The sequence below is a fragment of the Diachasma alloeum genome, unplaced genomic scaffold (genome assembly GCF_001412515.2).
Source record: "Diachasma alloeum isolate Michigan unplaced genomic scaffold, Dall2.0 Dall_scaffold_01487, whole genome shotgun sequence".
Lineage (NCBI taxonomy): Eukaryota > Metazoa > Arthropoda > Insecta > Hymenoptera > Braconidae > Diachasma > Diachasma alloeum.
This window is the reverse complement of record NW_021681584.1, coordinates 66,596-83,829: the sequence shown is the minus strand read 5'-3', so window position 1 is coordinate 83,829 and position 17,234 is coordinate 66,596. Positions and strand designations below refer to the sequence as shown.

The following is a 17,234-nucleotide window of genomic DNA, read 5'->3' as shown; positions in this document are numbered from 1 at the left end:
TCCCGATGATCTGGAGAAAGGTCGTTCGGTGGTTATTGACGGGAAGGATATCGACACTGCCAATACCCTCATAAATTCCGGTCTCTGCTAATGGAAGTTTCTTGTCGATCCGGGGGATACAATTGACGCGTTCGAATCGCGTTTCTTGTATTGACTTATACTCCGTGATGATTTGAAACTGACTGATGTTTCAATTTGGGAAATAGATATTGTTCTGCCTAATACTATTCCTTTACTCGTTTTTAATAGCAGAATAGATTTTTTTTAGAGATTCAATAATTTTAACTTCGTCGCATTTTTCGGGTGGAAAATTATTGATTTTTTAATGGAATAGGAAAATTGGGAATTGGTAATTTTTCATTGAAGTTGGAATTCATATTTTGATTGGTTTTTATTCAGTGAGCTCTGAGCATTCTCAAAAAGCTTGAAAGATCAGAAATTTCCTCGGGAATTGAATGGAATTGGATTTAGACGGCTAGTTCTACTAGTTTTTGAGAAATCCTAAAAACACTAAAATTGCTGATAAATTAATTCAACTAAAGTTAACATGAATTGTAACTAAACAGCAACCTCTAAGCATTCCCCAGCACCTTGAAAACCCATAAATTTCCTCAGGAATTGAATGCAATTGGATTTAGGCCGCTAATTCTACTAGTTTTTAAGAAATCCTAAAAAAACTAAAATCAATGATAAATTCATTGAGCTAAAAATTGATGAGGATATTATCTAAAAATTAATGAGCATTCCCTAGTACCTTGAAAAAGTAAAAAAGGAAATCCTAAAAAAACTAAAATTGATGATAAATTAATTAAGCTAAAAGTTAATATGAATCGTAGCTAAACAGCAACCTGTAAGCATTCCCCAGCACCTTGAAAACCCGCGAATTTCCTCAGGAATTGAATGCAATTGGATTTAGGCAGCTAGTTCTACTAGTTTTTGAGAAATCCTAAAAAAACTAAAATCAATGATAAATTCATTGAGCTAAAAATTAATGTGGATTTTAGCTAAACAGCAACCTCTAAGCATTCTCCAGTACCTTGAAAAATTCTAAATTTCCTCAGGAATCGAATGCAATTGGATTTGAAACACTAGCTTCATTATTTTCGGAGAAATCCTCTTATTCCTCAATCCCCTTTTATTACTCGATTTTCATGAAAAATATTCTTCAAGACGGATATTCCTCCATAAAACTAAAATAAATTTTCAAAATAACGTGGCACGTGCCCATATGGATAACCCGCGAGGCAGGTGAACCTATGCCAATTGATCCTCCCATCGACCGCCGCCCAATCGCATTCCATCATTGAATTCGCATGAATGACACGTATGATCAAGAGCCACAAGAAAAGAGCATGCAACTTGCGGACACTATTGTATCACTTGGAAGCAGATGACGTTTCTACAAGGCATCCTCATTTTCCCAATAAAAAAAAAATTGAGAGATGAATGCTGAGGAGTAGGCCAGGGTAACGAAACTCGTACCTACGACTCCCCCCCACTATCATTTCATGCATTAAAGCCAAATTTTTTGGCCATTACTCGTGAAAAAAAAACAAGCACGAAGAATCGAGTAAACACGCTACGCATCGCTAGAACGGTACGAGCAACCGAAGCAACAGATGACACGGCCCGCTCTCTGACTTTCTATCTCTATCCTTCCCCCCTTTTTTTTCCCTGTGGGAGATGGCACGATACCTTATATTAAGGGGCGTTGCGACTCGTGCCATGTGGCACAATCCAGTGCCTCGTGGTGGAATTGAATACTGGGGGTAGGTGTGTATTTCTATTCAACTCCCCAGCCACTTATTATACCGATACAACAAATTTCCACACGTGCGTCATTGAGATACTCTATTTTTGAGGGGTTGAAAAGATTGGTGAATTCGGGATGGCTCAGAAAAAAAAATCATCCCCAAATTTTGAATATTTCATCCAGTTGTTTTTGTAAGGACATGTTAGAACAGATGGAATTTTTGGATGATTACATACTATTTCATTTGCAATGTTTCATAAATTGAAGAGAAAATCCAGAAAAATGCTTCATTTGAATTGAATAAATCGGTTTGTTTATAAAAATTGTGATGGAGTTTTTAGTTACATCAAATGAGTAATTTATTGAATATAAATAAACTAATAATTTAAAAAAAATGGAGACTTGATGTGTTAGAAATAGAGTAATCAATTAGAAATCGAAGCAAATAACAACTAAAACAAATTTTCACATGTGCGGCATTGAGATACTCTATTTTTGAGGGGTTGAAAAGATTGGTGAATTCGGGATGGCTCAGAGAAAAAAAAACATCCCCAAATTTTGAATATTTCATCCAGTTGTTTTTGTAAGGACATGTTAGAACAGATGGAATTTTCGGATGATTACATACTATTTCATTTGCAATGTTTCATAAATTGAAGAGAAAATCCAGAGAAATGCTTCATTTGAATTGAATAAATCGGTTTGTTTAAAAAAATTGTGATGGAGTTTTTAGTTATATCAAATGAGTAATTTATTGAATATAAATAAACTAATAATTTTAAAAAATGGAGACTTGATGTGTTAGAAATAGAGTAATCAATTAGAAATCGAAGCAAATAACAAATAAAACAAATTTTCACATGTGCGGCATTGAGATACTCTATTTTTGAGGGGTTGAAAAGATTGGTGAATTCGGGATGGCTCAGAAAAAAAAACCATCCCCAAATTTCGAATATTTCATCCAGTTGTTTTTGTAAGGAAATGTTAGAACAGATGGATTTTTTGGATGAATAGGTAGATTTAGGTAGAATTTTGTTCATTCAAAGTTTTTAGGTTTATTTTAAAAAATTGCGATGAAGCTTTGATCCATATCAAAGGATTTTTTTTGTATATAATAATAATAATAATAATAATAATAATATCATCCCCTGCAAAAATGATATCATATATCAATTCGCAGAATAAGTAAATAAGTAAATAGTAATAAGAATAAGAATAATAATTTTTTAAATGGAGACTTCAGGTGTTAGAAGTGGAAAAATCAGTTAGAAAGCGGAAAAAGAATTTGTTCAAGTGTAATCAATTTAGTTCTTCAAATAATTTAAATAAATAAATTTAATAAATTCCTCTTTCACAAGTAAATCGTTTATTAAACGTGAACAAACATTTTTGGGATCCAAATGAAGAGTTCCTCTCTAATGAATGAATTATTTATTTAATAAAATTGCAACATCTCCATTACAATAAATGCATTTATTAATGTTAAACAAAAAATACAGTTGCAACGACCACAAATATTCCGAATAAAAAATCTCTTCCGATGCGATTTCGTCAATTTTCTCGATCCACTAATTTTTTTATCGTCTTTGAAATAATTATCTTGTTGATGTATTCCACTACCTCCTCCGACAAATTGTCGACCCGAGATAACTAAATTGTCCTGTTGTGAGTGAACTTCGACGCAGTCTTGCTTCCGAAGATCCTAATCGATCGGAAGTCGATACATCTCGGTTGTTTTTTCCTCTCTGGTGGCTAGACGGCTCGAGACAGAAACAGGGAAATCGGCAGCGGTGAAATTTTTTATCTGAAGGAAAGTGGAAAAAAAATCGCCCTCTGCGGGAATTCGGGGGCTGTATGAGAGGGTGTCAGGTGGCGGTGAAATATTAGAAATATTTACTCACGAGGTTTTCCGTTCTTCACACCATAAGGCCAGCGAGATAACCCTCTCTCGCTACCTGAAGCTACTGCATCAATTTTTTTTTCTCGTGGTGCGGAAAAAATTGGAGAGAAAACAGTTTTTTATGGTCAACTCATTCATCAATTTCGTCATATCATTCATAATTATCGATTGGACAGAAATAGTTTTCCGGGAGAGATTTTTCGTTCTCGAAAAATATTTTTTGGGAAGTATTATAGTTTGAGGTGGTGTGCAGCGACGAAAGCCTTCAGAATTTCTTTTTTTTTTTCAGGGAAAACTGCTAATTTATTTTGTGTTACAGTGGGCGTAGCTCGCCATGGTCAACCAAAATTACGCCTGAAATCGATTTAACCGGTCGATTCTTTTGAAGAGGCTGATCAGTCAAACCCCTTGACCCCAGTGACTACTCAGTCAATGCGCCATGTCACTGTTGTTTTCCACCCATTTCTTTTTTCCTTCGTTTTACGAAACTCTTTTATTTCCTTTGAATGATGGGGTGAAATGGTCAGTGCACACAGAGGAGTGACGCGTTTAAAAATAGAAAATAGAACTATTTTTTTCTTACATTTATTGATTGCAATTTTTTCATCATTTCGATCTATTTTCTTTATTAATCGACGGGATGGTTCAATTATATGAAATAAATAATTCATTTATTCTGTATAAATCCTCTATCAACAGTAAATGAACGATTTGTTTGATTTCAAGAAAGTTTATTCACTTTGAATGGAACCCAATTGAATTTTGAGGTCAATTAAAGTATTGAACATTATTTATTGAATAAATTATAACTTATAATCAATAAACAACGAATAATCAATAATTAATAATGAATAATTTGTAATTTATAAACAATAAATTTTTCACGATAAAAATTATTTGTTCAGAATCGTAACAAATTTATTGATATTCAGAATTTTACCAGAAATCAATTTCATGTTTAAAAAGATTGGACTTCAAAGGTTTAAACAATTTCAATTATTTATTTATAAACAACAAATGCTTAAAAAAATTATAATTCTGTGCGAAATGTAATTGAAATGACGCTAAATATTTATGTTTTTTTCTTCAAATTTTTCTCCCATAATTTAATTGACAAATTTGATAATTCAAAATGATTGAAAACTAAACTGTAAAAGATACTTGATATCCTGAAGATTAAAAAATATGAATAAATTCATTTTATCATAGATGAAACACCAAATAAAAAAATTAAGAAATTAAATTGAATAAATAGTGAAGGTACTTGGATATCTTCAACTCGAGATTTATCAATCTGTCAACTGGGTCAATTCCGTTGGTATGAATTATTTCAATTCCACATGTGTACAGGGAAATGCTTTCTTTCTTTTTGTTCTGCATACCTTTCATCCTCGGATTGTTCCCTGTGGTCTGCAGTTTTTCACGCCGGATCTCGTGGCTTACCAACATGTCTCATAGTGATACGCTTCTCTTTGAATTTGGGAGGAAGGAAGGAAGTTCCGCAAACGAGGTTCAGTATTTTTTTTAGAGAGGAAACTGAGGCATTGGCAGTCCCTACAATTTAGTTCATTGAGAAAATCACTGAATTTTTTATTTTATTTCTTTTATTTCTTCGTTTTTTTGTCATTAGCGTTTATTCACAAAAAAATAATGACAAAATAGAACAGAATGTAACAAAATAAATAAAATAAATACATAAAAATGAAAATAAAAATCTAATTAATAAACGGAATAATTAATTTGCAAGTGATTTTGATCAATAAACTGTTTTATTCCATACAAAATTTATTTATTTCACAATTTCATAAACAATACATTCAAATTAATTACTTTACAAAATCAGGGGTAATTTTATTTACAAATCACTTTGGTGATGATTGGTACATCTTAAAAAAATACTCATGCCTCAATATCATTAGTTTAAATAATAAAAATTACTGTAAATATAGCCTTTGACTAGAGCAAAACAAACAATCGAGTAAATCCATTACAAAAATACAAAACTTGAATACAATTTCATGCCATCTGGTACTCTAATGAACTCTAGGCACTTATTATTGTTTAAGAAATCTTATGGACTATTTTATTATCGAGTTCAGAGAATTGAATTCTCGATAAATCTCGCAATATTACCACACAATCTTTGGTCTCTTAGCTGTCTCGTGCTTACGGTATGGCATAATTCATGCTGTCAACGGTGGCCGTTATTTTTTTCCCATTGACGAATTCCCGGAAATTTTTTCCCCGTCAATTTTTAATCGGGGAATTTTTCTCTTGAAAATTTTTTGTGCAAATTAATTTTTCCCCGTCGGAAAATTATAGGAAATTTTTTATCCGTTAATTTTTTATCGGTGAATTATCTCCTTTGAAATTAATTTTCTTTACTAATTTTTCCCAGCTGGGATTTTGCTTGGAGTTTTTTTCCAAACAAATGCCAATTTAATTTTTTTTTCTCTTAAAAAGGAAAAAAATGAAAAATTTAATTTAAAATATGTACGAGAATTGCGTTTTTTTGCTTCAATTTTTTTTTATCATAATTGAATTTTTTTTCTCTTAAAAAGGAAAAAATGAAGAAGTTAATAACAAAAAATTACGAAAATGACGTTTTTTTCGCGGTGAGTTCTTTAATTTGAATTTAATTTTCCTGACGAATTTTTCCCATATGGAATTTTACTTAGTTTTTTTCTTTTTTTTTTAACAGCTAATTGAATTTTTTTTTTTCTCTTAAAAGGGAAAAAATGAAAAAGTTAATAACAAAAATTTACGAAAATGACGTTTTTTTCGCGGTGAGTTCTTCAATTTGAATTTAATTTTCCTGACGAATTTTTCCCACGTGGAACTTTGCTTGAAGTTTGTTGTTTTTTCAAAAAATTCTAATTGAATCAATTTTTTTCTCTTAAAAGGGAAAAAATGGAGCAATTAATGCCAAAAATTTGTCGACTTGAAGTAGATTCTCCGGGCGATTTTTCACAGGAAAAAAACCGGAAACCATTGTCAATAATAACCACGCAAATATACATCTATTAATGCTAGAAATCCTAATAATTACTGTTTCAGTGTTCGTTGTCGTGCCGCTCGAGCAAATCGCACAGTGCGGCAATGTAGGTCTGTGCCATCTGCAGTGTCTCAAATTTACTCAATTTGTGATCAGCCCCGAGACTCGGCACCACTTCCCTCAATTTATCGAATGCATCGTTCAAGCCGTTCATTCTGCGACGTTCCCGCGCGTTTGCTGCCAGTCTTCGACGTTTGAGAACACCTGGTGATGGCGGGACATCGCGGGATCTTCGTCTCCCTCGTCGAGGGCTCGACGTCGGTGAGTCTTGAACCTATTAATTATATTTTTTATTCATAATTGATGCTTATCAGGAATTCATTGCTTTCAAATGCCCCTGTCCCTTCTCTTTTTCATATGTTTTAGAGAAACTAAAAAATTTTTTTTGATTTTTTAAATAAAATCTGAGTTTCCGGGAACAGGTGATCTCAAAAATTTCAAAAAACTGTTTAAATAGTGAATTTTTAGAATTTTTTATCGCTGAATGCGCAGAAAAAAATTAAATTAAAGATCAAATTGGGAAATTTTCCTAGAACTCTTGTTTAATTATTTTTCACTGAATTTTGGTGAAGACAATGACATAAAACACTCCTTTTTCGGGGTAAATAAATCAAATGGGCTTACCGGTGCTGGCTCCCAATAATTTTTTCTCGAATCCCCAACGTCTTGATTCCTGTCATGTTTCACATTGTATCCAATCTCCTGGGACGTCTCATAGCAGTACACAGGGGCTTGATAATCCATTGAGTTCTCCTCCACGGAACTATGTGAGGTGAATCTTCAAATGAAAAACAAATGGTTAAACCTTCCACTCAACTCCGGCCAAAACCGATTTCATCAAAAAAAGAGAAATTATTTATTTGAATTAAATAGACTATATTCGACTCACATGAATTTATTGGATTTACATGGATTGATTTAAATAGCTCGAAATGATAATTTCATTCAATTAAAACGCGTCACTTCTCTGAATTATTCCATCTTAATGAATCAATTCTACTTTCCCGGCTGAATAATTATTTCATTTCTAACTGATTGAAGTCTTCGTTTGGATAAAAAAAACATTCGTTCATATTAAACAAAACGAAACAATTATTTAAACAAAACTATTTATTTTGAGTGAAAAAAAGGGCTCAACTGAGAAAAAAAATTAGTTCTGCTGAAATTTATATTTAACGAGGAAAGAAATTTTTTTTCTCCAGAAATAAATCGTCCCCTCGTCGAAATTATTTACTTTTTACTTTTATTTACTTTTATTTACTTTTGCCGTATTGAATTAATTCAACACTCAGCGCAGACAAAAATCAAGTTCAAGTATGAATAAACCCTCCACCAAAGAAATTAATCGACTTCCACAACGAAAAAAATCATTGAAGTGACCAGAAAAACTCCGAATGAACAGTTTCATCAAATTAAAATTCGTCATTTCTCCCCACACTCGGTACATACCTCTGCGGTGTAACTGGTGTCAGAAGACCGTAAGACTCTCTCTCGTATCCATCGGGTACAACATACTCGTGGCAATTATCACCATTGTAACTGTCATTGCACTCGACATTTCGCCTAGGAGTCATCATGACATCGACAGCATTGTGATCATTGTAATTAACCGCAATGTGATCGTAATCCGGTGAATTGTAGGGTGAGGGATAGAGTGGTTCGTAGGGCCTCACTGTTGAATAGGCGGGCATCAGCATCTCCGAGGACGAAGACTGGTACATGCTGGGGGCATTAGACAGCAATGCCATAATTCAACTCCTCAATTTTCCCCAAAAATCCTCTCAACTCTCCCCGATTGCTCGGATCATTCGTCTCCAAATGAACGACGAAATCCCGAAGACATCGCACATCTCCTCGATCGAACACTAAACGTTAATCCTCACTGGGGAGTACTGATGACACTTGATGTACACCGACAAGAGTCTCGTCCTCACTGGATAGTGGCTCGTGTTTAAATGTGGCGCGTGCCGGGGCGTATTTTTTTTTCTCCTTTTTTCAAAATGCATCAACATATGGTACCTCATTTTCGAGCTCATCCCTAGATAACGTACACCTGGTGCCATTGGTCTGGTATTCTGGCGCTAAGGGAACGTGCCCCCCCCCCTCTCTCTCTCTCTCTTTCAACCACTGGACGTATCTCCAGACCTCTTTGAGGGATCGTGCCCCTCGTTTCGCATACCTGCACATACGGTGTGCAACAAACGCGGGAGATGTGAAGTTTCGAAGAGTGTTGGAGGTGGTGGTTGAGGGTCTTGAGGGGTGGGGGCGAGATGACGAGTGCCAGCTGATGGGTTGATAATGAGATTGGTGTGGGGTGCCTGGACGGCAGGTTAAAGACATCGCGAGATCATTGATTGTTGATTCTTTCAATCGGCATTCAGAGAATTGATGCACTGATAGAACGATTCATTCATTCCAAACGAGATTCGTTGACTTAACGAATGGTAGAGCTGAATGTGACGAAATGAATATTCGTTAATAGTTGACGAATGGTTCACTTGAATGGCGAAAGTCAAGTCAAACAAGGCTCCTCAAATATACATTCGTTAACTATTAACGAATGAACATTTGGTGAGACCGAATAGACCGCAACCTCCAACCAAAATCCATTCGTTGACAATAACTAATCCGTTCTATCAGTGTGCATTGGATTAAAAGGAAACTCTTTATTTGATGCATATAGAGAATTGTTACATTGTTCCAACTTAATTTCCTTGTTCGTCTGAATAATTATTTCATTTTTAACTAATCGAGTCTTCATTTGGATCAAAAAACATTTGTTCAGTTTGAAAAAAAAAAATTTGATCTGAATAAAATCCAGTAAAAATATAGTTTAATTAAATTCGAATAAAATCTTCATCGGGGAAACTGTGGAGCAGTCTTTGAAACTTGAATTATTTTTTTTTTCATCTAGGGTAGATTTCACCGGACACTCGTGGCGAATGAATAAAAAATGAATTATCAATTTCCGATTTCCCGCCCTTGATACAGTCCTACCGAGCGACTTTGCCCCGGCTTTCACTGAAATATAGTACTTTGTCGAAACGACAGATGCTTTTACAATGGAGCTCATACAGCGCTGTTATAATGCTGGTGTATCCGCCTTAATGACGCCAAGAACAACGGCATCAGTCGTATATTGCAAGTCAAGGCGGAAGTTCTGAGTGGCACGCGACCCCAACTCACCGACGAAAACAATTAGAGGATTGGGTAGTGGATGATATCAAGTGAATGATTTTGTTGTGTTCTCTATTGACTCCCTAGAGATCCAGATTAGAGGGCCTCAGCAAACGAAATCTTCAATTAGATCGTTAATGAGCGATGGACTTCAAGGAGTCCAGTTTTCAATGAATATCTGGGAATCTGAGGGAGATGGAAGAATTTTCGTCATGACCTTTTCTGTAGAGCGCATTGAGGGCTACAAAAAAGGTCATTACGAAAATTTCGTTATCTGCCTTAGATTCGGAGATATTCCTCGATAACTCAGAACTGCGTCGACTTGAAACGTTTTACCGCTTCGCTACTGATTTAATTAAATTTTCATTATGACGAGATGAATAATTCATCAATTAGTCTTCTGACCCGTAGCTGCTGTTGTGCAATCGTTCAATTTATTTGCATAAATTTTAATTAGTCGGAGAATAAAGTAGAATAAGTCGTTTAAATCCTTATCAAACTCTTTTTAAATTCGTATTATTTGTGGATAATGCAGGGAACCCCAGAATCCTGCAATTTCATCGTCGATATTTCAATGTTTGTCTTCAGTCGGTCGATTCTCAACCGCCGATAACTCAGTTTCTGCCGTAAAAGCGTCTGAGGAATATCGAACCGCCAAAAATTTAAGATGTTCAAATCCTAAATGATTTCATCACCGAAATTTGGCGATGGATTCCGCAAAATCAGTCACATTACTCTTAAAGTTAGTGATAATGTCCCTGGAAATCGAGACTTTTTTTTCGCTGAGCCTACGTGTTCACTTGAACGATTAATTTCCAATAATCTCACCGAAAGGTTATCCTGATAACCAGGTCATCGCTTGACTTCAAGACCCTGCAAGTAGTGCTGCCAAAACATTCGATACGCAAAAATTTATTAAATTCAATTCCCCTGGCATCTTTAATTTGTTTACAAAAAACACAGGATTACGAAAATATTTCGATGTACAAGAGAATTGCGAATGCCAAACTTGATATGAGCATTACAGCGGCTGCGAATGGAGCGAAGCAATTTTTATTTTTGTCTTTGGTGGATTTTGGCGTCAGGCGGAAGTCTTTTCGCACCTGCAACAGTAATCATCGTCTTTAATTGGGTATTAAACTGGTGAATTTCGTCATAAAAAATTCCAAATAGTAAATTTTAGATCAAATATTGCATAAAAATTTATAGAAATCAGGAAAATGTAAGAGAATCTAAAAGAATTCAATGTCAATTTCCTGAAAATTCCTATTGAATTGTCTCTGACATTTCATTTTTTTCTGATTGCTTAGTGATTTTGAGACTTTAATATTTTAATTTGAATTATCAACTCCCTAACATTGGAAATTGCCTACCGTAATCTCTAACGTCTGCGCCTTCTTCACCAACTCATCAAGCCTCTCGCCCCTGTCAATGAGTCTCTGCACGGAATCCAACAAGATCGTTCTAATATCCTGCAGTTCCTGATGAACTTTCGGCGTGATATTCACGATAGTATCGTGTCCGTAGTCTTCCTGCGTCAGAAAACCTGACAATATCACAAAAAAAAACCAGTTTCATGTCACCAAATTACCATGATCTTGCCCAAAGGACGGGAGAGATCGCCGGCCGAACTGTTAGGCAACTCTCTCGACAGATCCGCCAGAATAGGCAGCTCTCGGTAGACAGATCTCACGTGTTTCAAAAATCCCTGAGCTTCGAATGCAACTTGTGACGCCTCTACAGGTGATCCTTCGATTGGCGTCAAGCAGGCATACCACAATTCTCCGAACAACAGGTGAACCGTGAATCTAACGAGTTATTGATCCATGAGAAATCATCAATGAGAATGTTTTTATCAATTTACTTATCACGAGTGATGCTTATTCGGTCCTCCTCAATGCTCGTCAAGTCTTGCATTGCAGATATCACAATACCTCTGTAATGATGCGTGTCATGACGCGGGTGACATGCGATTATGAGGCGTTGTTGTTTATTGGAATAAACTATCACTGTGTAGAGAACCTTCGTCGTCATGCTGCGGTACCTGGTGATCAGGCTTAATGGCCGGACCTTCAACACTCGCTATTGCGAATTTTTTAACTGAGTAGGCTTTCATCAATTCGAATGAAACGGCCTGTGTTACGTTAGCGATTTGATTTGTCGCTTTCATTATCGTGAGAGAAATGGTGATAGGGTGAGAGGGGGAACCAATCGATTGATGGCTCAATGTTATTCAATCAATCGAAAATTTTTAGGAACTTTTATGACACTCCTTGCGTTTTTCTATTAGACTAGGCTACTAGACTAGAAAGGAACTTTCATGGGAATTGATCAATGATCTTCCACTGACTAATAATTGTGATAGAATTTTCTCTCCATTGTGGAAAGAAAATTCGTCGTTGTGTTGGAGTACCTGATGATCAGGTTTGATGGCCGGACCTTCAACACTCGCTACTGCGAATTTTTTAACAACTGAGTAGGCTTTCATAAATTCGAATGAAGCGGCCTGTGTTAAGTTAGCGATTTGATGTGTCACTTTCATTATCGTGAGAGGAATGGTGATAGGGTGAGAGGGGGAACCAATCGATTGATGACTCAATGTTATTCAATCAATCGAAAATTTTTAGGAATTTTTATGACCCTTATTACTTTTTTTATTAGACTACCTGACTAGAATGAAATTTCCATGGGAATTGATCAATAATCTATTCACTATTGATTAATAATTGCGTATAAAAGATGTAACAAAATTGGAAGAAATCATCCCGAAGTTTCAAGTAAATAATCTTGAATTAATTAACAATCCCTCATTCACAAGAAATTTTCATATATTTTGTTATTGAAAAATCAGTTGAATTCTGGAGAAAATGATTAAATATTTTGAAAATTCGAGCAACAATTTTCCTAAATTTTCCATCCACTGAAAATTCAGTTGGATGTGATATTCAATTTCCACAAGAGTTTGAAAAATCTAGATGCCATTGAAATCTCAATGATAATCTAACATGGAAAACCCAATTATCCTAAATTTCCAAGTTGAATCAGAGATTCCATAAATGATTTGACCGTAAATTGAATTCAAGTTCACAACATTGAGAATTCAAATGTAGCTATTGCTCAATTTAAAAAAAATTCCTGACAATCAATCTTCCTAAGAAGCAAAAACCTGTAAATCATTCACATCTTCAAATCCAATTTCACATCTCCCCACTTCAATCAAACATCTCAACAATTTTTATCCCACATCCTGTTGGTTTCATCATAATTAAAGAAAAATATTGGGGCTCTTTGGCTCTCCCAAAATATCACAAGAACGCAGGGGAGATTAGATTAGTGAGCATCGTCGTGAGTATACTTTACCCGGAGAAACTGTAGTTCATGCCCATTCGGGAGAACGTGGAAGTTGAAAATGTTTGGAGAAGGGGAATGTAAGGGTCGCCTTTAAAAAACTCGTTCTACATGCTGTAGCTTCCGATAGTGCAGGCGTCTGATAGTGTTGATCAAACAAAACTCCCCGTTTCACTCATCAAGATTAAATCCATTATTTGAATTGTCACTGGCTTCTGGATCCATTGAAATCGATTGTTCATTGATTGCGATCATAGACCGTTCGTTATATTCCTCCGAAGATAAAAAAAGTTATTGCCGAAGCCCGCGATATTGAGCCGGCCACACCCGTGTCATCCACAGAGTCCAATATTTGGAAATTGTGTCAACATGTCACAGTACAAACTAACGTACTTTAATGTGATGGGCTTGGGCGAGCCTATACGATTCCTCCTGAGCTACGGTGGTGATGAGTTTGAAGATATTCGTGTCATGGATCGGGAGAACGAATGGCCTAGAATAAAGCCAAGTAAGAAATTCTTCTTCTAAGTGAACTGTTCAATTCAATTTAGAGATTTTTTGAGGGTTTAAGGGTCAAACAATCATATTATCAAACTTTTACCAAGTGGAAACAAGTTTGCACATGACTTAAAAGTATTTGTACACCCCTACATTTGCCTAAATTTGATGTTCCGCTTGTTTCATTACTTTTCTTCAACTTGAAGGAGTGTAACGTCTTTCTTATTTGGTTCAGCTACACCATTTGGTCAATTGCCGATCTTGGCGATGGATTCTAAGTGACCTATTCGACAGCGAACAATTCAATTTAGAGATTTTTTGAGGGTTTAAGGGTCAAACAATCATATTATCAAACTTTTACCAAGTGGAAACAAGTTTGCACATGACTTAAAAGTATTTTTCCGCTTGTTTCATTACTTTTCTCCAACTTAAAGGATTGTAACGTCTTTCTTATTTGGTTCAACTACACCCTCTGGTCAATCTTAGAGATAGATGAGATAGATTTGACCCGTCTTAGAGATAGATTCTAAGCGAACTTCGCTTACAATCCATCAAGTTTGCATATGATTCAAGCTTAAGTATGACTTAAAAATATTTGTACACCCCTAAATTCGCCTAAATTGGATTCCTCTTCCTCTTTCATAGTTTTCTTTCAACTTGAAGGATTGTAAAGTCTTTCTTATTTTATTCAGCTACACCATTTGGTCAATTGCCGGTCTTGGAGATAGATGGCAAACCCTTCTCTCAGACATTACCAATTTGTAGATATCTCGCTAAACGGTTGAATTTAATTGGAAAGACCGATCTGGATTCATTGGAGATTGATGCTGTTGCGGCTGCTCTCCATGACTTGAGAAAACGTTCGTAGGGTTTCTTACATCTTACAACATGATTGATGTTGATGGTGACGATGAGGTTTGTTACAGAGGTCGCTATGTTCTATCGTGAAGAAGATCCTGTGCTTAGGGAAAAGAAGAGGGAACAAACTGTTAAGAATGTTGTTCCGTTTTATTTGGATAAATTAGAAGAACGTGCGAAGAGTAATGGTGGTTATTTCCGTGGTGGCGAGGTGAGTTATCATTTTAGTGGTCGTCATGAAGGTCTGTATAAGATCTTGGAATTTTAATTTTTTTTACTTTGTGATAGTTGAGTTATGCTGACATTTTCTTCACTGCCATTCACGATTCTCTGGCAAATGCCTGCAGCATTGACATCACAGAGGGTAGACCTCATCTCAGGGCCATCAGAGATAAGGTTTTGAATATTCCCAGCATCAAGAAGTGGGTGGATAAACGACCCAAGTTGGAATTTTAAACTGAAAATAATTGACATTGGTGAACGGAGAGTTGAATGTTTTTCAATTCAAAGGAGTCTAGGCTGTTTGAGAGCAATTTCTCTTTTTTTCTCACAATTTCCGATTGTATTTAATTATCATTCAAATTATTGATGAAATCTAGGTGGTAATTCTGTAAAAAAAACAGGAGAATTTTTGCATTCAGAAAAGGGTTAATGGTAATAAAAAAATACAAAATTGAAATTTTTTGTTTAATGGATTGTAACATTAAAAGAGGTTAAGAGTGTTGATAATATCAATATTATTAAATTATGTGATGATCCTCATTGAAGTCTTCTTCGATGAATATAAAAAAATTGTCAATATATTTTTGGTCACTAGGCCCGACAAACCGCGCTTTTAACTTCGCTCTGTTAAATCGCGCTTTTCGGCCCCGATGACAAAAAATATTGAAGAACATTTCTACCTCATATGATTACAGAATTCGTCGTCGGCTCGTCCTGTAACCGAATATTCACCAGAAAAGTTCCTTGCGGCCTAGTGTCGAAATGTACTATTTTGTGATACCTGTCTCAAAAGTACACTTTTCGAAACGGTTTAGTGTGCGTAAAGCGGTTGTTTTCCGCACAGCGTGCGTAAAGTTCACGAGCATGCGCAAAGTTGCGTAAAGCTTCTCGAGTAAACGAAAAGGCACTTTTCGGCACGAGGTGAATGAAAAAGTACTTTTCGGCACGAGATGAATGAAAAAGCGCTTTTCGGCACGAGGTGAATGAAAAAGCACTTTTCTGTACTGCTTCTCACGATTTTTCGTCTGGGAATTGGTATTACATACTTCCCAAACTCGGAAACTTGAAAATCACTACAGAAATAGTATATTTCGTAACGAGTGTAAAAAACATTTTTTCACGAGTTACGAACAATATTTCTCATCACAATGTGGCGGAAATTAGACTTTTCATCACGCTGTGACGAAAAGTGAACTTTTCGGCACAGCGTGATGAAAAGTTCCATTTCTTCGCGACCCAAAAGCTCCCGTCCAACCGGGAAAATTAAAAAAATCCCCAGACAGCCCAGTGCCGCCATCTCTCCGTAACCTCCCCAAGCCTCGCCCTCCCACCCTCACCCCCCGGCCCACCCACACAAAACCCGACAGAGTACGCATGTAACCTAGCGCCTGCTGGCGGCCGCAAAAGACCTTCCCGTGACCTCGAATGATTGTTGCGCGGTGTTGTATGCGCGGTAAATCCAAAGTTGGTGGATTAATCGTCAGTGCTCGTGCCCGCGGAGCAGAAAGCAGAACCAGACATCTTGTAGTAGAATTTAGCGGCGTGGTCGACCGTGGGTGTCGAGTCACGGTGCGTCGTGGTGGTTACGGTGGTATCGCTCGTGTGAACGACGTGTGGTTATCCCGTCGTATCTCCGTGGCCCCCATTACCCGTGCGCCCCCTCCCCNCCCCCCCCCCCCCGAAATTCCAACATTCACGAGAGAATAAACGAAAGAGCGAAAAAAAACATCCTAGATTCATCGAGTGCATATAGACAACCATTCACACATTCTCCCCCCCCCCACATACGTGTATCCGTACACGACATACATTTACCCGATTATACGCGTGTTGTGCATTAACACATGCACAAAGTGTTTCCAATTTGAACGCGCGACGGCCAACAAATTTTAGTTTTTCTCCCTCACGAGAGGAACAACGAGTGTCGCACAACTACTCCACCGTGAATAATCACTCGTCCAAACGTTCAACAGATTCCCATTTAATTTTAATGCCCAGTGACACGGAGTATCATCAGTAAAAACTAAACAATCATATGGCTGAACAGTACATAATTATCTGGAGTTGATACCAACGCCCGTGACACAATCTCGACCTTCGTATTGTCGTTAATCGTCAATCGTATTCGTGCAATAGCCCACCTGGTGTCGTTTTGTCGCGTGTGTGCACCAAGCCCTTGGAGCCCTTTGACAAAAATCACCGAGAGAAGTGGGGCATTCACGGCTGGTGAGGCCAACGGGGGATCATTAATTTATTCATCAAATTTATTATAAACAAAGTGTTTGTGCCCTCTGATGTTTAACAGTGCGCGATAATATTAAGCGCAGTCTGCAGCTGCTACCGCCTTCTCGTCATCATTCACCCTCCCTTCTCCTGAAATTTCCCCCTGCCTCTCCCCTCATTCCTCCCCCCCCCCCCCCCCC

The 17,234-nt window shown here is 36.6% G+C and overlaps 3 protein-coding genes across 3 annotated transcripts; 1 reads left to right on the top strand and 2 right to left on the bottom strand.

Annotated features, from left to right (window-relative positions):
- Positions 1-6,706: 6,706 nt before the first annotated feature.
- On the bottom strand, positions 6,707-8,456 carry LOC107046534 (neurogenin-1-like). Its single transcript, XM_015269160.1, has 3 exons — positions 8,158-8,456; positions 7,333-7,486; positions 6,707-6,982 (listed from the first exon to the last, which is right to left on the bottom strand). The coding sequence occupies exons 1-3, from the start codon at positions 8,454-8,456 to the stop codon at positions 6,707-6,709; spliced, it is 729 nt and encodes a 242-aa protein (XP_015124646.1).
- A 2,394-nt stretch (positions 8,457-10,850) lies between these two features.
- On the bottom strand, positions 10,851-11,919 carry LOC107046538. The gene is made up of 4 exons (XM_015269164.1): positions 11,750-11,919; positions 11,477-11,693; positions 11,259-11,417; positions 10,851-10,988 (listed from the first exon to the last, which is right to left on the bottom strand). Exons 1-4 carry the CDS (start codon positions 11,917-11,919, stop codon positions 10,851-10,853), a joined length of 684 nt encoding a protein of 227 aa, XP_015124650.1.
- A 1,428-nt stretch (positions 11,920-13,347) lies between these two features.
- On the top strand, positions 13,348-15,200 carry LOC107046535 (glutathione S-transferase). Its single transcript, XM_015269161.1, has 4 exons — positions 13,348-13,741; positions 14,424-14,591; positions 14,658-14,800; positions 14,878-15,200. The coding sequence occupies exons 1-4, from the start codon at positions 13,603-13,605 to the stop codon at positions 15,043-15,045; spliced, it is 618 nt and encodes a 205-aa protein (XP_015124647.1). The 5' UTR covers positions 13,348-13,602; the 3' UTR covers positions 15,046-15,200.
- Positions 15,201-17,234: the final 2,034 nt, after the last annotated feature.